General features: G+C 43.5%; 1 protein-coding gene across 1 annotated transcript in view; it reads right to left on the reverse strand.

The window, feature by feature from the left end:
* ANKS6 (ankyrin repeat and sterile alpha motif domain containing 6) overlaps positions 1-21360 on the reverse strand; it is a 76791-nt gene that overhangs the window by 21162 nt on the left and 34269 nt on the right. The window contains exon 6 of the mRNA XM_075826830.1: positions 14846-14991. Coding sequence (XP_075682945.1) covers positions 14846-14991 — 146 coding nt within the window. The remainder of the gene's footprint in view (positions 1-14845; positions 14992-21360) is intronic.

Genomic DNA, 21360 nt, shown 5'->3' on the forward strand with positions numbered 1-21360 from the left:
ATAAAAGTTAAAGAAATTCATACTTACCCGGCCGTTGTCTTGGTGACGCGTCCCTCTCTTCACATCCAGCCCGACATCCCTGGATGACGCGGCAGTCCATGTGACCGCTGCAGCCTGTGATTGACCTGTGATTGGCTGCAGCGGTCACATGGCCTGAAACGTCATCCAGTACGTCGGGCCGGATGTCGAGAGGGACGCGTCACCAAGGCAACGGGCGGGAGACCGGACTGGAGGAAGCAGGAAGTTCTCGGTACGTATGAACGTCTTTTATTTTTATTTTTTACAGGTTTATACTGATCGGTAGTCACTGTCCAGGGTGCTGAAAGAGTTACTGCCGATCAGTTAACTCTTTCAGCTCCCTGGACAGTGACTATTTACTGACGTCGCTTAGCAACGCTGCCGTAATGACGGGTGCACACATGTAGCCACCCGTCATTACGAGAGCTCCATAGACTTCTATGGACTGCCCGTGCCGTTATTACGGCCTGAAATAGGACATGTTCTATTTTTTTCAACGGCACGGGCACCTTCCCGTGAGAAAACGGGAAGGCACCCGTCGCCAATAGAAGTCTATGAGCCCGTTATTACGGGTCGTAATTACGACCCGTAATAACGGGAGTTTTTACGGTCGTGTGCATGAGGCCTTAGTAATGTGCTGTCTGTAGCTGAACTAACTCTGTAAATCAGTCTAACATGTAGTCACATGACCATGTTCCTGGTGTTTACTTCCTGCTTGTGTGATGTTCTGTACACTGAAAATGTGGTAATCTCCCCTCTGCCTGTAGTACAGGAACTTACACATCACGTCTCCACTGATCCCTGCTCTCCCCCTGCCCCAATACAGAACTATGCCTCAGAAGTAGCAGACAGTAAGTACAGCACTTACAGACAGTAAGTGTCACGCCTCCAGAGGAATACCTAGAGAAACGCACGTCGGGGCGTAGTACACTCACTAAAAACCTCTGAAATACATTAACCCCTTAAGGACGCAGCCTTGTTTTGGCCTTAAGGCTCAGAGCCCATTTTTTAAATCTGACATATTTCACTTTATGTGGTAATAACGTCGGAATGCTTAAACCTATCCAAGGGATTCTGAAATTGTTTTCTCGTGACACATTGGGCTTTATGTTAGTGGTAAAATTTGTTCAATATATTCAGTGTATATTTTGAAAAAATAGCATTTTTCTGAATTTAAATGCATCTGCTTGTAAAACAGATGGTTATACCCCCAAAATATTTACTAGTTCACATTTCCCATATGTCTACTTTAGATTGGCATCGTTTTTTGAAGAAAAAAATAAATTTCTTGGACGTTACAAGACTTAGATAAACAGCAATTTATCATATTTTTAATAATTTTTCAAAAGCCTTTTTTTTTTAAGGTACCTGTTCACTTCTGAAGTGACTTTGAGGGGCCTATGTATTAGAAATCTCCATAAAACACCCCATTTAAAAAAAACTAGACCCCTCAAAGTATTCAAAACAGCATTTTGAACGTTTTTTAACCCTTTAGGCATTTCACAGGAATTAAAGCAAAGTGGAGGTGAAATTTGCAAATTTCATTTTTCTTGCTGAATTTCAAATGTATTCCATTTTTTTATGTAACACAGAAGGTTTTATCAGAGAAACACTACTGAACATGTATTGTCCAGATTCTGCAGTTTTTAGAAATGTCCCACATGTGGCTCTAGTGTTCTCGTGGACTAAAACACAAGCCCTAGAAGCAAGGAAGCACCTAGTGTATTTTGGGGCCTCTTTTTTATTAGAATATATTTTAGGCAGCATGCCAGGTTTGAAGAGGTGTTCAGGTGCCAAAACAGTAAGAATCCCCCAAAAGTGACCCCATTTTGGAAACTACACCCCTCAAGGGATTCATGTATGGTTGTTGTTACCATTTTGACCACACAGTTTTTTCACAGCACGTATTTGAATTGGGCTGTGAAATTAAAAAAATGAAATTTTTTCCAATAAGATGTAATTTGAGATAAAATGTCTTATTTTCACTAGAAATAAAATACCCCATTTTGTTGCCCAATTTGTCCTGAGTGCGGCAATACCCCATTTGTGGTGATAAGTATAATGTAAAAAGCGAAGTATTGCCTAATTTATTTTTTTTAGGTTCCAGTTCAGTTCTGAAGTTGTTTTGAGGGGCCTGTATATTAGAAACCCCTATGAAACACCCCATTTTAGAAACTAGACCCCTCAAAGTATTCAGAACAGCATTTAGAAAGTTTATTAACCCTTTAGGTGTTTCACAGGAATTTAGAGCAATGTAGGTGTGAAATTGACATATTTCTTTTTTTTTGTCAGAAAATCCTTTTTATTTAATTTTTTCCTGTAAAACAGAAGGTTTTACCAGAGAAACGCAACTTAATACTTATTGCCCAGATCCTGCAGTTTTGAGAAATATCCCAAATGTGGCCCTAGTGCGGTAATGGACTGAAGGAGCGGCCTCAGAAAAAAAGGAGCATCTAGTGGATTATGAGGCCTCTTTTTTTATTAGGCACCATGTCCGGTTTGAAGAGGTCTTGTGGTGCCAAAACAGTGGAAACATCCCAAAAGTGACCCTATTTTGGAAACTAGACCCCTTGAGGAATTCATTGTAGTTTTCATGGGGTGCATGCGACTTTTTGATCAGTTTTTATTCTATTTTTAAGAGGCGTAGTGAGTAAAAAACAGCAATTCTACTATTGTTTTTTTATAGTATTTTTTTTACAGCGTTCACTGTGCGCTATAAATGACATATTCACTTTATTCTGCGGGGCGATACGATTACGGCGATATCAGATGTTTATAGTTTTTTTTTATGTGTTATGGTGTTTGCACGATAAAATACTTATTGTAAAAAATCATTTACTTTTTGTGTTACCTTATTCTAAGAGCCAGAACTTTTTTATTTTTCCATCAAGAAAGCGGTGCGAGGACTTATTTTTTGTGTAACGAACTGTAGTTTCGATCAGCACCATTTTTAGGTACATGCGACTTTTTGATCTCTTTTTATTTCATTTTTTAGGAGGTGAAGTGACAACAAAAATTGTAATTCTGGTACGGTTTATTATTATTTTCTTATATGGCGTTCACCGCGCGGGATAAATAACGAAATTATTTTGTAGTTCAGGCCATTACGGATGCGGCGATACCAATTATGTATAGTTTATTTGTTTATATATTTTTATTAATAATAAAGGACTGATAAGGGAAAAAGGGAGATTTTTACTTGTATTATGCCTAGGAAAAATATGGCAGCCCCCATAGAGAAGTAAAAATAAGAAAAAAGTAAAAAGTAGAACACGAGAATATAAATAAATAAAATTTATGTTATCATATTAAAAGCAATATGATAAAAAAAATAATAATTTAATGACACCTTCCCTTTAAGCAATGTGGAGAGGCATGCATATGTAGATAAACACCAATGCTCTAGGCCCCACTAAAATAAATACTAAGATTTCTCACAACAGCTGACATTCTTAATGTGCTTTACTGCTTAACCCCTTCAGGACCCTGCCTGTTTTGGCCTTCAGGACCCAGCCGATTTTTTCAAATCTGACATGTGTTACTTTATGTGGTAATAACGTTGGAATGCTTTTACCTATCCAAGCGATTCTGAGATTGTTTTCTCGTGACATGTTGTACTTTATGTTAGTGAAAAAATGTCGATAATTTTGGTATTTATTTCTGAAAAACACCACAATTTAGAAAAAATTTGCAAAAATTAGCATTTTTCTAAATTTAAATGTATCTGCTTGTAAAACAGATAGTAATACCACACAAAATAGTTACTAGTTAACATTTCCCATATGTCTACTTTATGTTTGCATCGTTTTTTGAACGTCCTTTTATTTTTCTAGGACGTTACAAGGCTTAGAACTTTAGCAGCAATTTCTCATATTTTAAAGAAAATTTCAAAAGGCTATTTTTTCAGGGACCTGTTCAGTCGGAGGTGGCTTTGAGGGCCTTATATATTAGAAAATCCCCAGAAGTCACCCCATTTTGAAAACTGCACCCCTCAAGGTATTCGAATCAGCATTCACAAAGTGTTTTAACCCTTTAGGCGTTTCACAGGAATTAAAGCAAAGTACAGGTGAAATTTACAAATTTTATTTTTTTTGCAGAAATTAATTTCTAATACATTTTTTTTTTGTAACACAGAAGGTTTTACCAGAGAAATGCAACTCAATATTTATTGCCCAGATTCTGCAGTTTAGACATATCCCACATGTGGCCCTAGTGTGATAATGGACAGAAGCACCGGCCTCAGAAGCAAAGGTGCACCTAGTGGATTTTGGGCCTCCTTTTTTTTAGAATATATTTTAGGCACCTTGTCAGGTTTGAAGAGGTCTTGTGGTGCCAAAACAGTGGAAACACCCCAAAAGTTACCCCATTTTGGAAACTACACCCCTCAAGGAATTTATCTAGGTGTATAGTTAGCATTTTGACCGCACAGGTTTTTCGCTAAATTTATTAGAATTAGTCTGTAAAAATGAAAATCTACTTTTTTCTGAAAAAACATAGAAATTTTTAAGATTTACGAGGAATAACGAAGAAAATCACCCCAACATTTGTAAAGCAATGTCTCCTGATTACAGAAATATCCCATATGTGGTAATAAACTGCTGATTGGACCCACAGCAGGGCTCAGAAGGGAAGGAGTGCCATTTGGATTTTGGAGCATGGATTTTGCTGGATTGGTTTTCGGTGCCATGTTGCGTTTGCAACGCCCTGGAGAGACCAAAACAGGGGAAACCCCCCAAAAGTGACCCCATTTTGGAAACGACACCTCTCAAGGAATTTATCTAGGGGTATAATTAGCATTTTGACCACACAGTTTTTTTGCAGAATTTAGTGGAATTAGGCAGTGAAAATGAAAATCAACTTTTTTTCTGAAAAAGCATAGAAATTTTAAATTTTTACAAGGAATAAAGGAAAAAAAGAACCACAACATTTGTAAAGCATTTTCTCCTGATTACGGCAATACCCCATATGTGGTAATAAACTGCTGATTGGACCCATGGCAGCGCTCAGAAGGGAAGTAGCGCCATTTGGATTTTGGAGCACGGATTTTGCTGGATTGTTTTTCGGTGCCATGCCGCCTTTGCAACGCCCTGGAGAGACCAAAACAGTGGAAGCCCCCCAAGTTACCCCATTTTGGAAACACCCCTCAAGGAATTTTTCTAGGGGTATAGTGAGAATATAGACTCCATGGGTGTTTTGCAGAATTTATTAGAATTAGGCGGAGAAAATTAATATCACAATTTTTTTCCACTAAAATGTTGCATTTTCTCATTTTCACAAGGGATAAAGGAGAAATAAACAACCAATTTTTATAAAGCAATTTCTCCAGAGTACGGAAATACCCCACATGGGGTCATACATTTTTTTCATTAGAAATGAATTAACCCTTTCAGGACTGATCCATTTTTTGCTTTCTTATTTTCGTTTTTCACTCCCCGCCTTCAAAAACCATAACTTTTTTCTTTTTCCGTCAGTAGAGTGATGTGCGGGCTTATTTCTTGCGGGAGGAATTGTAGTTTCTATTGATACAATTTAAAGTGAAATAAAAAGTACGGGGAAACTGAAAAAAAATAGGAAAATATAGTAATATAGGAAAAAAATCGGATTCCATTTTTTGGGGTTTTCGTTTTTACAGCTTTCGCCGTGCAGTAAAAACGAAAACTACAGCGATTTTGGCGGTTTAAATTATTTAAGTTTTTTACGGTGTTCACCGTGCAAGTTAAATAATGGTATATTGTAATAGTTCGGCCTTTTACGGACGTAGCGATATCAATTCTGTTTATTTTTTTACATTACTTTTGAAGAAAAATGGGAAAAGGTTTTTTTTTGTAACTTTTTTTTTCTTTCTCACTACTAATAACTTGAATTCTTCTACACATTTTATTAGTCCCCTTAGGGGACTTGTACCAGCGATCATTGGATCGCTGGTACAATATACTGCGATACTAATGTATTGCAGTATATTGTTATTTTTACAGGCTTCTGTAACCCCACGATCGCTGTTCCTGTCCCTTAAGGGGGGTTTCACACGATCGTGTATTCGGTCCGTACGGGCCGCGTGGTTTTCACGCGGCACGCATGGACCAATACAAGTCTATGGGGCAGTACAGCCAGTCCGTGCTTTTTGCGCAGAGTTTGTCTGCTGCGCAAAAAGCGCGACAGGTTCAATAACTCTGCGTATTTCGCGCATCACGCACTCTTTGAAGTCAATGGGTGCGTGAAAACCACGCAGGTTGCACGGAAGCACTTCCGTGCGAACCGACTGAAACAGCGCACCAGCTGTCAAAAGGATGAATGTAAACAGAAAAGCACCACGTGCTTTTCTGTTTCCGAACATCCAAACGGAGTGTCTTTGTGATGAGCGAAGCCGGACAAGCGAACCGAACTTCACCGGGTTCGGCCGAACTCGTTTTGGCCGAACCCGGCAAAAAAATTATCGGTACGCGACGTCAGGAGATAGTCACTGTCCATGGTGCTGAAAGAGTTAAACTGTTTCAGCACCATGGACAGTGACTTCCGATCCCAATATACATGAACATGTAGAAAAAAAAACGAAGTTCTGACTTACCGATAACTCCCGGCTTCTTCCTCCAGTCTGACCTCCCGGGATGACAATTCAGTCCAAGTGACAGCTCCAGCCAATCACAGGCCAAGCACAGGCTGCAGCGGTCACATGGACTGGCGCGTCATCCAGGGAGGTGGGGCCCGATGTCGAGAGGCACGTCACCAAGGACGCGTCACCAAGGACGCGTCACCAAGGCAACGGATGGGAAGTTCTCGGTAAGTACGAACTTTTTCTTTTTTTTCAACAGGTTTTTCGATATTGTGTTCGGCATTCACTGTCGAGGGTGCTGAAAGAGTTAGCTCTTTCAGCACCTTGGACAGTGACGGGCGTCGACTAGCCTCATCTCTATGATGGCGGCTGCGCGAAAATCACACAGCCACGCATCATACACGGATGACATACGCAGCTGTCAAATGTTTTTTGCGCGCGCAAAACGCTGCGTTTGCGCGCGCAAAAACGCAACGTCCGTCTGTATCTGGCCTTAGTCCTGGGTGTCAGCTCTAATACACAGCCGACGCCCGCAGCGTATGGAGCGGGCTCAGAACGTGAGCCCGCTCCATACATCAACCCCCGCACCATGACGTGCTATTAAGTCATAGTGCTCAAAGGGGTTAATGCACAGCGGATGGTGTGAATATTACAATTTTGTACTGATGTGCCATTTTAGTGCATAATATGTTGTGCCCAGTTTGTGCCACTGAAGACAAATACCTCATAAAATGTTAAGCAGGTTCTCCCGGGTATGGTGATGCCATATATGTGGGCGCAAACTGCTGTTTGGGGACGCTGCAAGGCTCAGAAGGGAGGGAGCGCCATTTTGCCTTTGGAGCGCAGATTTTGCTTGGTAGTTTTTCTGTTTTGGGTTTCGCTGGTATTTCAGTTTATAATGTGGGGGCATTTGTAATCTGTGCGGAGAACATCAGGGCATAATAAGAGGGTATAAAAATGCGGTATACAAATAATAATTCATAGATGTGTGGTCAGTGTCGCACTGATAAATGGTGTCGGATGTTACCCGCTTTTAGAACACTCTGCACATTTTGCATTGCCATATTCCTGGGAGCCAGAACGTCTTTATTTTTTCACCACCGGAGCTGCGTGAGGGCTTATTTGTTGCGGGACAATCTGTACTTTTCATTGGTACCATTTTGGGGTACATGCGATTTTTTTTGATCACTTTTTATTATAGTTTTTTGCAAACCGGGAGTCCAAATACAAGCAATTCTGAAAATGTTTCCTAGTTTATTTTTTGCGGCGTACACCGTGCACTATAAATGACCATTATATTTTATTCTGCGGGTCGGTACGATTACGGCGATACCATATGTATATAGGGTTTTTTTATGTTTTGCAGCGTTTGCGCAATAAAATCACTTTTTTATAAAATAATTTATTTTCTGTGTCACAATATTCTGAGAGCCGTAACCTTTTTATTTTTCAGTTAAAAAAGCAGCGTAAGGGCTTGTTTTTTGCGGGACAGGTTGTAGTTTTTATCGGTATTATTTTCGGGTACATACGACTTTTTGATCACTTTTTATTCTCTATTTTGGGAGGGGTGGTGACCAAAAAATAGCGATTCTGGTGTAGTTTTTTATTGATTTTTTTCACGGTGTTCACCGTGCGGGAAAAATAACATTATAGTTTTATAGCTGGGGTCGTTACGAACGCGGTGATACCAGATATGTGTACTTTTTTTAACGTGTTCATTTTTTTCCTATAATGAAAGACTTATTATAGGAAAAAAATGAAGTGTTTGTTTATATAACTTATAACTTTTATTTTTACACTTTTTTTTAAAACATTTTTATTCTTTTTTTTACTTTTTTCACTTGTCCCACTAGGGGACACTTAGACTTGCAGCTTTGATCGCTGCTAGAGTACATTAAACTACACACGTAGTGTAATGTACTCCAACTGTCATTGTGACGTGACAGTCACACTGACAGGAAGCCTCGGAGGACCGGCCGGAGGCTGCTCCTCCGAGGCTTCCGTACATGGCAACCCGGAGGTCATTATCTGACCTCCGATTGCCACGACAAGCATCGGTAGCCCCCACGATCACTTCGTGGGGGCTGCCGATGTGCTTCAAACCACTTAAATGCGGCGACGGCAATCCGTCGCCGCATTTATGTGGTTAATTGCCGAAATTAGCGGCGATGGTCCGCTGACCGGCAAGGCTGGAGTGTCAGCTGTCAGGGACAGCTGACCTCCCGGTTCCCGAACACTGTCCGTTAGGACAGTGTGCGCCGGGAACTACTCTGCAATAGTACGTCTGGATGCGGGAACTAACCCCTCTGCAGGACGTACTATTGCGGCGCAGCGCGGGAAGAGGTTAAAGAGAACGTTTCACCTCCCCATACATGTGCAGCATGTAATAGGAAAGGCTGTACAAACCTCGTCTCACTATAAAAAAATCCTATCTTTCTCCGTTATTTAGATATCGGTGCCGTTATATTTGGCGCCCGATATTTAAATAACCCCCTGAACTGTCAATGGGGCGTGCATTTGGCAAGTTTTTTTGCATGCAGAAAAAATGTGCCTCAGACTTCATTCAGGAATTTTGAGCAGATTTTGAACTGCCTGCACTTTTTTTCCCGCCGTTTTTCACCTGCGGCTAATTAAAGTATTTAATGCAAGGAAAGCGGGCAAAAAACGCTGTGAAAAATGCTCGGAAACTAGCGCTGTAGGTTTTTTCTGCCTCCCATTCATTCAGTGGGAGGTCAGAGGCGGAAACGGCGGCAAGAAAGGACATGTAGCTTTTTTTGCCCCCGCGAGCAGCCAAAATCCGCCTGGAAAAAAACCAAAAACGCCTCTGCCTCCCATTGAAATAAATGGCGGTGATTTCGGCCGTTTTTTGTTTTGCTGTTGATTCTGATGCGGTTTCCTCATCAAAATCCGTGCCAAAATACTCTTTGTGAACTAACCGAATAGTAATATTTATAAGCATTGGAATATTTTCATTATATATTTTAAAAATATAAAACTGCAGTACCGCATTAAATGTATCCAATCCACCTCCTTAGGCTATGTTCACACCTGCGCTGGTCATTCAGTTGTTCTGTTTTGTCAGAGGAGCAGAACAAGGGAATAACCGGAAGCACCGGTTCGGTTGCACCATGGACACAACTGGAGGCCGACGGAAACGGGTTTTGTCGGCTTTCCGTCGGGGTGTCCGTGGTTTTACCGGAGACAGTAGTGAAGCATGCTGCGCTATTGCTTCCGGTATTTTCAGCAGAATCTGCGACGAAGGCTTCAAACGGAGCCTCCAACGCAGATGTGAACAGGGCCTTACCCGGACATTTGGTACATTTATCAATTTCTCTCCTCCTTATAGAATGCAAGAATTTTGACGACAATTGGATCTCGTGATTAATTATGAATTAGGTTACTTTGTGGAACATTTACTCATTGACAGAACCCCTATAGATCCTCTTCCAATGTGAACTGGTGATTTCTCGGACTTCAGCATTTCATTTTCTCTGAGATTTAAAACGTACCTAACTTTTCAGGAGATTTTCAGTATATACTGTCCTATGTGTGTACATGGGGAATAACACTATATAGGACTTTTCTTCTGCACTATTTAGCAGTTTTCCCCTCTCTCGCTCTCAGCTGATTACAGGAAGGGAGACACCTAGTAAAAGTAACTTCACATGGAATTTGCATGAACAGTAAATTACAAAGTTGTTCTATATCAGGTATACCATTAGATTACAAAAAAAAAATGGGACATAGAATGTAATTAAAACCACAGAAAAGGCCATACTCACAGATTAGGTGGTGGGTAAAATACCCGTTCCAAACAGGACGCAACCAGGTCAGAGAATGCTGTTGATGGGAAGTGCCCAGGTGTGTTTAAATAATGATAGCCACTCCCACTAGCCTTGAGGGGAGTGGTGTGTTGGGCATGGAAGTAAATGTGTAATAATAATAAATAAATAATAAAGTACTGTGTATAGTGCACATGTGAGGTATAGGGGACATGACTAAGTGTAGTGTGTAGAAATCAGGGCTGTGAGTGAAACAAAAACGTGAGTGTAGTGTGTAAAACATGGAGGCATAGTGTTTGGATAGTGAGGCACAGCATATATCGCCGAATAGCAGCCTATTTATAACGCCCAAAGTTCTAGGTAGGGACTCGCAAGTGTGGGGATCCGTGACGTGGATTGCGAGCTTGCGTTTTTTTGGCCAAAACAACAACAACTAATACCCCATGTTTTCTCATGGTTACTTACATTGTACATACTTTTTTTCAGGACGCGCCCGGGTCTTATGATGCTGGGATAGCCTGGTGTGCGGATGTTTGGCACTGCATGCAGGGCAGCCCGCTCTCTTACAATATGGGCGTTATAAATAGGCTGCTATTCGGCGATATATGCTGTGCCTCACTATCCAAACACTATGCCTCCATGTTTTACACACTACACTCACGTTTTTGTTTCACTCACAGCCCTGATTTCTACACACTACACTTAGTCATGTCCCCTATACCTCACATGTGCACTATACACAGTACTTTATTATTTATTTATTATTATTACACATTTACTTCCATGCCCAACACACCACTCCCCTCAAGGTAAGTGGGAGTGGCTATCATTATTTAAACACACCTGGGCACTTCCCATCAACAGCATTCTCTGACCTGGTTGCGTCCTGTTTGGAACGGGTATTTTACCCACCACCTAATCTGTGAGTATGGCCTTTTCTGTGGTTTTAATACCATTAGATTAGCATAAGCGGTTTGAAAAGTTAGTGTTCATTTAAAGAGGCTCTGTCACCAGATTCTCAAATCCCTATCTCCTATTACATGTGATCGGCGCTGCAATATAGATAACAGTAACGTTTTTTTTGTTTTTTTTTAAACGTTCATTTTTGGCCAAGTTATGAGCTATTTTATATATGCAAATGAGCTTTGAAATGGACAACTGGGCGTTTTTTTTTTCGTTATGTCCAACTGGGCGTGTATTGTGTTTTTAACTGGGCGTGTTTACGTGTATGACGCTGACCAATCAGTGACCAGTCAGCATCATACACTCCTCTACATTCATTTACACAGCAGCGATCTGCAGCCACATAAACAGAGATTAACGTTAATCAAGTGTCTTGATAATGAATACACATGATCATCCAGCCTGGACGTCATGTGTATTCAGAATCCTGATACTTCTGAATCTTTTCTGTGAGATTCCCGCAAGCCACGCGTAATCTCGCGAGATTAAGAGGTAAACGAGATTTCGTTTCCCTTGCTGGAAATCTCACAGAAAAGATTCAGAGTGGGGCAAAGTGGGGGTATGATCATCATTCATCAAATTTCTGCATATTACCTTCCTCGTCTGAAATAAAAAGTTTTGTGTAGCAGTTCATGTTAAACGCTATGAGGAAGGTCAAAAGCAAATAGCACCCGGGAAGGTCAGAGGTATCAGCGAATCTTTGAGGTCATGAAGAAACCTAACCACTTGAGCCCACAAACCCTGGATCGGAGGGCATTGCCAAATAAGATAAAAGGTGCCAGATTCTTGAGAGTATTTGGGACATTCATCCTCTCTGCCCGAACAATACTTGGCTACACACGTGCTGTGGATAAATAGACCTGATGTATAATGTATAGGCACGTACGGGATACTTCAGTGGGAACCTCAAGAGCTTCAACCAAGTCATCATTAGCCAGTGCACCCACAGCTGCTTCCCACCGGGATTCACGCCTAGCTATATACAGTATGCTTCCATCCAATACCTAAGAAAGTTCTTGTAGAGGGTAAAAATAATGCCTTTAGGGCTTCCTTTCATGATCATTTATTTACATTTAATGCATCCCAAACTTTTGAGTGTCTGATTTGGGAGGCAACAAAATAATGTTTGATATTGAGAGCGGATAACTGTCTAAATTTAAGATTGATCAAATTGTAAATTAAAAACAATTACTCCAGTTACCATTAAAAGGGTTGTCCAGTAGCTAAAAATTCATGGCCTATCCTAGGGACTCCCGCCGCTCAGCTGTTTTGAATGGCCCGCAGTGCTCGTACGAGGATCGGCCGTCAATTTTTAGGGAATGGACAACATTTTTAAATATTCAGGCCAGCTTGGAACGCCTGAATAGGAATACAGGGAACAGAGCATGAGCTTTCGGAGTACTTATCTTGAATTTTCTAAATAAAATGTAGAGTTGAAATATATAAAAATGCGTATTTCCCTTTTTAAAAACAGAATGTAAATAAAATCATGCAGTTTACAGATGATCAATGGGGTTTTCCATGTATAACAGAACAAGCATACCCATTTATTACGCCATAAAGATCTGACTGGGTGAGGGTCCAACTGCTAAGACTCTTATCAATCGGAAGAACAGGTGTCCCAATCCGCTGTTCCCAGGAGAGATTTGGCATGGAATGCTCAGGCAATCTCTTTTAAAGTGTCAGCTGTTTCTGTATCTCCCATAGACTTCAGATACGTAACTTAATTTCCTATGTAAAAAGTTTAGTAACTGTAAATGCTTACCTTACACCTTGTACTGATTTTGGGCTACATGTTGTTTTATTTTCCATTCATGTCTAAAGGTAAATTTAGAATCCTATTTCCGGTTATCAGGGAGTAGAGAATTGTGGGAGGCCATAAGATACAGAGCTATACTGTTACAGTGGACTGGAGCTAAACCACTATCTCTTTCTAAGGGCAACCAGTAGAAATTTTTGAATAAGAATTTAACGGGTGGTTCTTTAATAATCACAGAATTGTAGTTTTAACAGATTTATTAACGTAGGTTCTCTAGTATCAAAACGCAACCAGGAGAACTGTCCCCATGCCACGGAGTGGCACACGCATATTTCTTAGTTCAAGTCCTTTTTGAAAGGGGGGTGCTGTTTCTTTAAAAGGAACACTCTAAACAGTTTGCAATTAACAGTAATAAATTCTTGATGTTTGCCGAACAACTTGTTTCTATACGCCCACTCGCAGATATGCCAGATTAGGCTCACTACTCTTGAACTTAACCAGGGTACTTGCACTTGTAGGTAGGACTGGGCACTGGTTCCCTTAGTGCCCCAAAAGTCAATTTACAGCTCTTGCACATGACCGAGATCGGGAGGTGAAAAATGGTCCGTGTGTCGGACGGATTTCCTGGCCTGACCGCGGTACAGGTGAACAGAACTCCTGGCATCATAGACATTTATGAGGCTAGGAGTACCTGTCTCCCAATGGAACTGCTGTTCCATACTGAACAAAATGATACAGCAATTCCGTGGGAAGGCAGCAACTCCTAGCCTCATAAATGTCTATGATGCCAGGAGTCCCGTTCACCTGTACCGCGGTCAAGCCAGGAAATCCGGCCGACACACGGACCATTTTTCACCTCCCGATCTCGGTCATGTGCAAGAGCTGTAAGTTGAATTTTGGGACACTAAGGGAACCAGTGCCCGATCTCGGTCGTGTGCAAAAGCTGTTCCGCTTTACTTCCAGAGAACCAGGTCCCTCGGCAGGTCTGAAGCCAGACAGTTTCAAACGCCAGTCTTAAACGAATTTGTCGGCGGAAAATGCACCAAAAATATTTAGTGCACACTTAATATATTTGGCGCATCTTTTGGCTCAGTGCAACAAATATGAGAATATACGCCTTCTATGAGCTGGTGTAGAATTGCGCCGTAAGTTATGCCAGTTTTTTTATGATAAAACGGTTGTTCCAGCGGATGCTAACCCTCGCCTCAATTTCGCGCCACTTAGAACATTTTAGTGCAATTATGGCATGCACCAAAATTTGCCACCTTTTTTACGCCAGAAAACTGATCTAAAACTTTTCATATATTCCTCCTAATGGGTCTACTTCTCCTGTAATGGTGTCGCACCAACTGTCAGTAGTCACCGCCCTCCCCTTTCTGCTCTGCTCCCCCATGCTACTATTATGACGCCCTATTTGAAGATGTGCCAGCGGTTCCACTAATGACAACAAGGAGCACAGACACAAGAAGAAGGGGAGTACAGCCTGGACCAAACAAACATGAGGGCATATACGGATGCAGACAGACCACACCAGGACAAAGGGGAAACGGGAACTACAGAAGAAGCTCAGTCTCACCACACACAAGCTAAGATAACAAGGCATGTATGTGACAATTTAAAGGGGCTGTACAACCCACTTACAAGCAAAATATATGAGTGAAAAAAACAAACCTAAAGAATGAATGGGAGTAAATGAGTATTGACACAAAACAACATTTTTTCAAAGTTACTTAACAGTTATTTCAAACATTTCACAAAGAACCAATGCTGTACCTTTAATCCAGCTTTGTCTTCTGGTGGAAGGGGGAAGGTATATGGCTTGTTCTTGGAATTGGGGAACAGTGTTTTATTCTTCTGTTTTGACCTCTCTTTGTCTGCCTGCAGACAGACAGTTGCTAGTAGCCGCACAAGCTCTGTGTCTACAGGAAAAAAAAAAGTGACAATATCTCCCATTATTCTTAACTAAAATACAATCCAGACATATTCAATATTTAACACATTTTATGGTAAAACAAATGTCACAAAAGTATGTGGACACAAACTTCACCACTAACATAAAGTACAATGTGTCACGAGAAAACAATTTCAGAATTGCTTGGATAGGTAAAAGCATTCCAAAGTCATTATCACAAAGTGACATGTCAGATTTGAAAAATGTGGCTGTTAGAAAGGTCATAACTAGCTTTCTGATCTGCCCCGGTAAACTGCATGTGCCATTATTATGAAGTGGAAATGTCAATGTCGAGCAGTAACAACAGCTCAGCCGTGAAGTAGTAGACCACGTAAAAACTGAGTGCTGGAGAGCTTGGCGTGTAAAAATCACCTATCTTCTGTTGTATCACTTACGGCACAGTTCCAAACTACTTCTGGAAGTGACATCAGTACAGGAACTGTGCACCGGGAGCTTCATGGCCATGGGTTTACATGGTTGAGCAGCTGCATGCAAGCCTTACATCACCAAGCACAATGCCAAGCATCAGATGGAATGGTGTAAAGCACGCTGCCACTGGACTCTGGAGCAGTGGAAATGTGTTCTCTGGAGTGATAAATCACGTCACAATCTTGCAGTCCGATGGACAAGACTGGGATTGGCGGATGCCAGGAGTATACTACCTTATGGAATGAATAGTACCTACTTTAAAATTTGGTGGAGGAGGAATAAATTGTCTGGGGCTGTTTTTCAGGGGTTGGCCTAGGCCTCTTATTTCCAGTTAAGGGTAATGTTAATGCCACAACATACAAAGACATTTTAAACAATAGTATGCCTTTAACTTGTCGACTCTTTCCTGTTCCTGCATGTCTGTGTCCCAGTGCACAAAGTGAGGTCCATAAAGACACGGTGTGACGAGTTTGGTATGGAGGAACTCAGGTGGTCTGCACAGAGCCCCGACCTCAACCCCAGCAAATACCTTTGGGATGGATTGGAACGTCGATCACTAATCCGACCTCCTCGTCCAACATCAGTGTCTGACCTCACAAATGCTCTTTTGGCTAAATAGGCTCCCTCAGACAAAATGTTGTAGAAAGCCTTCCTAGAAGCATGGAAGGTGTTCTAGCCACAAATAGGGGCCCAACTACATATTAACGCCCATTATTTTAGAATAAGATGTCCAGCAAGCTCATATAGATGTGACGGTCAGGTGTCCACATACTTTTGACCTGATCATGTACATTTGTCATGGGATTCTGCAGTTGACGGACTACTTACTGACATCAGATTAGGAATAATAATGGAGTCATATAAAAGTATAAAATCTTTTATTTGGAGTGACAAATGTAAAACTAAAAGTTGCAGAGAAATAATTAGTTTGGCATTTGTACTGTATATATTTGGTAAGACAACCAAACATTCAGCTCTACATAACTCAAACACAGCCCAATGAGGGATTCCAACTGTTCAGCCATGTAATATAATGTCCTAGGGTTATACACCCCTCTAGTGAGACATTACAAAATACAGAATGCTGCTGCTAGGAACTAGCTAAACTGAGCTGCTCATGTAAAACCAGAAATGTGATACTGGTTGTGAGATAGGCATCTAAAATATAGGCTCAGCATTTGAAACAAGTGAAATACTGCCCCCAAGTGGTATGCTATAGTTGCTACAAATCACATATAATATATATATATATATATATATATATATATATATATATATATATATATTTATTTGGGCATTAAATTCCAAACCATGAAGGGGGCGTGGCTGGACGAGCTGGAGAGCAGACGTGTGTGAGTGAGCTCTCCAGCAGCCTGAGCTAAAAAGGGACAGACCGGGCAGTAAAATGGGGGAAACCCGTGCTAAAAAGACCCCAAAGGGTACCCTGACTCAAGGGGGTACAGATACCCCGATTTCGAATTTTTTTCCAGCCGCTGGCAGCCGGGGATTCTAGCTCGGGAGGAGCCGCGACGCCGCCCCTGAGAGGGCCTCCGGCGGGAAGCGTGGTGAGCAGCCCAGCACGGCTGGCTCGCAGCCTGGAAGCACTGATCGCTCAGGAGAAGGAGCGGACAGATATTGGAGACTCCGGTTCCCTAACTGGAGGGGATGGTCGGGAGTGGAGCAGAGACCAGGAGCCTGCACCCGATGGGTCCCGGACCGCGAGGAGAAACCAAGATGGCGGCGCCCGCGAAAGAGGTGAGCCCATACCTGCGATGGAGGAAGCCGAGACCTCTCTCGGGAAAGAGAGCAGGCCCAAGTGGAAGAGAGGATGGGGCGGAGGACGGAGGAAGTGATGGCAGAGTGGAGTTCAGGAGTGAGTGGCGGCGTCAGAGGACACCACGTACCTGCATCCGCAGAAGCCTCGTGTCGGGGCCAAGATGGCGGCCGTGACCGGAGCATGGAAGCAGCACACGAGCTGGATGAGGAGGAGGTGAGAGGCAGTGTGCCGGACGGTGCCCCAAGGCAGGACACCGGAAGAGACCGGGCAGCTGAGGCACCAATGCATAACCAGGGGAGGTTGCAGAAGCAGGAGTCGGTACAGGCTCAGGCGGCTCCGAGTGAAGAGGAGGGGGAGGATTACTCCTCAGAAGAACGGGGAAGAACCCCAGAGACGTGTAGGAGACGGAGACGTAGGGGGGAAGTGGGAGAGATTGACTCCCCACTTGCCTCTGGAAGAAGCAGCATGATGGGGGATTTACCGCCACCAGATCGGGCGGCCCAGACACTTAGGGGCCACCCAGAATTGCAAGCTCTATTGGCGCTTCTTCCTTCTAAGAGGGACATGGAGGAGATGGCAGCCGACCTGAAAGTTACGTGGAGAAGGGACCTACATGTGGTCCAGACCGAAGTAACGACCTTACGAGCTAAAGTGGGGGAGCTGGAGGCATGGAAAGAGTCGGTGTCGGTCACTATTCAACAATTTAAGGATCAGAGAATTTCAGGGTCACAACAGCGACAACTCCAAGGGCAACCAGATAACCTGGAAAACAGGAACAGGAGAAACAATATTCGACTGAGAGGCCTTCCGGAAGCAACTAAATCTGCTGATCTTCAACACCCTCCAGAATCACCCAGTGGATACTCATATCGAGATCGACCGAGCTCACAGGGCCTTGCGGCCACAGAGTGTGGATGCCACCAGGCCGCGCAATGTCATCTGCCGTATGCACTACTACGGCCTCAAAGAAAAGATCCTACAGAAAGTGAGGTTGAAGGCGGAGATTGATTTTGATGGGGCTAAACTACTGCTGTTCCCGGATCTAGCGAGACGCACCCTGCGGCAGCGCGGGTTGATGAGGCCCTTGCTGTCCCTGCTACAACATCGGGGGATATTGTATAGGTGGGGATTCCCCTTTGCCCTGCATGTGCGAATGGAGGACAGAACTGTCTCGTTACACACGCATGCGGAACTTCCAGGATTCCTGAGGGCCCTGAACCTGCCTGTCATCACCTTACCGGACTGGGAGACTTTCCAATTGGAGGCGGTACAACGACCGGGAGCCATGCGTCCGGGAAGGCCTGCACTGGGGAGGATGGAGAGAGAGAGAGATCGCCGTTGCCGCAGAGAACGCAAAGGCGCCCGAGAACGTCCCCATCAAGATTTCGGGAACGTTGATGTGATGTGCTGAATCTGCTGTGTCTCTAACCCCGTTTCTTTGCAGGTGTATGCGGGGAGGGCCAAAACCGTCGGAGTGGGGGGTTTGGGTAATGTAATGCTCTGTTTTTCTGATGTGGGGATATAGAACCCAGGGCTGGAGACCATTTACAGAGATAAGGCAATGGGTAGTTTGGCACCTCTGGGAGTGGGGTTAAGTTGGGAAGTTATAGTCCCCATAAGTGTTTCACGCTGGCAGAAGAGAAGTCTGTCCCTTTAGGTAACTGAGTCAGCAGGAGTGGATAGTAAAGGCTGTGGAAGTTAGGCCTCATTTACACGAGCGTGTGCGTTTTGCGCAGGCCAAAAAACGCAGCGTTTGTCGTGTGCGCAAAAGGCACTTGACAGCTCCATGTGTCATCAGTGTATGATGCGCGGCTGCGTGATTTTCGCGCAGCCGCCATCATAGAGATGAGGCTAGTCGATGTCAGTCACTGTCCAGGGTGCTGAAAGAGTTAACTGATCGGCAGTAACTCTTTCAGCACCCTCGACAGTGAATTCCGATCACAATATACACCAACCTGTGAATAAAAAAAAAGACGTTCATACTTACCAAGAACTTCCTGCTTCCTCCAGTCCGGTCTCCCGGCCGTTGCCTTGGTGACGCGTCCCTCTCTTGTCATCCGGCCCCACCTCCCTGGATGACGCGGCAGTCCATGTGACCGCTGCAGCCTGTGATTGGCTGCAGCTGTCACTTGGACTGGATTGTCATCCCGGGAGGTCAGACTGGAGGAAGAAGCCGGGAGTTATCGGTAAGTCAAAACTTCTTCTTTTTTTTACACGTTCATGTATATTGTGATCGGAAGTCACTGTCCAGGGTGCTGAACCAGTTTAACTCTTTCAGCACCGTGGACAGTGACTGTCTCCTGACGTCGCGTACCGGAAAATTTTGTGCCGGGTTCGGTCAAAACGACTTCGACCGAACCCGGTGAAGTTCGGTGCGCTCATCTCTAATTTGACACTCCGTTTGGATGTTTGTAAACAGAAAAGCACGTGGTGCTTTTCTGTTTTCATTCATCCTTTCGACAGCTCTTGCGCGAATCACGCAGTTCGCACGGAAGTTCTTCCGTGCGGCATGCGTGGATTTTACGCACCCATTGACTTCAATGGGTCCGTGATGCGCGAAAAACGCACGATTATAGAACATGTCGTGAGTTTTACGCAACGCACTCGCGCTGCGCAAAATTCACGCATTGTCTGCAATGCCCCAGAGTAATATAGGTGCGTACGACACGCGTGAAAAGCACGCGCGTATATTACGCTCGTGTAAATGAGGCCTTAGTGCGATATATAAACTCTCTGTTACCAGGTAACAGTGTACTGTTCTTCGGTAGTCTTCTGTGACGCCACATAGGATTATCGCTGTGACTGGGCTGGTTCTAACCAGTGATATAAGTGCCTAGCGGCACAACTTAGTATAGGGCTGTGACAGGATGTTCTACTTGTCATCTGTTTGTTGTTTCTTTTCTCTTCTTATCATCCATTTTCGATTATTTTGTAGGCAATGCTGGAGTAGTGCAATATATTTATGGACGGTGGGCGTTGGTGTCTTTGGCGAGACGGTGGACATGGCGGCAGGTTCGGACCACTATAGGTACTGTGTGATCAGATGCATCTTAGACCCCTTTGACTTCAGGGATAATGGCTGATTTCACCATTTCATCCCTGAACGTGAAGGGATTCAATGTTCCGGAGAAGAGGTCTCAGATCTTGTACACTTCACATAAACAGAGGACCCAAGTGCTTTGTGTTCAGGAAACTCACTTCCGGACGGATCATGGTCCCAACTATTAGGAACATATATTACCCGGTAGGATATCATTGTAGTAACCCTCAGGGCAAAACTAGGGGGGTGTCTATCTTTCTGCATAAGTCATTTCAGGGAAAGGTGATAGATTCACGAGTAGACTCGGAGGCACGTTTTATTTTTTTGAAGTGTGAGGTGGGGGTCCGCACGGTTACGATAGCCAATGTCTATGCCCCTAACACCAATCAGGTCCCTTTTCTCCTAAAAATGTTGGCAGCACTGAGTGAGTTTTCGGCAGGTGCGCCTATCCTGTGTGGGGACTTTAATCTAGCCATCAATCCGTTGCTGGACACGTCCTCTGGGCGGACTTCCCTGGCATACAATAAATTGAACAAATTGAGAAAGAGGCTTAGGGATATGCGGCTATGTGATGTGTGGAGACTGACCCATCCAGACGACCGAGACTTTACTTTTTATTCGTTCACCCATAACTCCTACAGCAGGATTGATTACGTCATGGTGCACCATAGTCTACTATCCTTTGTGAAAGAGTCCTCTATTGGGAGCATGCTTCTATCTGACCACGCTCCAGTGACTTGTGCACTGCGTTTTTCACTGCAGTGTCGCAGTGACTGCACTTGGCGACTTAACGAATCCCTCCTGAAGGACGCAGTGTGTAAAGCAGAATTGAAGCAAACAGTGGAGAATTTTAGGGGGGGATCATGTTAGAGATGACACGGCGCCAGCGGTAAAGTGGGAAGCTTTAAAATGTGTGCTCAGGGGAGTCCTCATCAAGCACGGAGCTCGCATCAAGAGGGAGAGGGGAGCGAAGCTGCAGGAACTGTTGGGAAAAGTACAGTCACTAGAAGCCCAGCATAAGCAGACGCTACAGGAATGTACGCTTAGGGAGCTCACCAAAACTAGACATGAGGTCCAATTGTTGTTGGACA

Source organism: Rhinoderma darwinii, chromosome 5, assembly GCF_050947455.1.
Source record: "Rhinoderma darwinii isolate aRhiDar2 chromosome 5, aRhiDar2.hap1, whole genome shotgun sequence".
NCBI classification, from domain to species: Eukaryota; Metazoa; Chordata; class Amphibia; order Anura; family Rhinodermatidae; genus Rhinoderma; species Rhinoderma darwinii.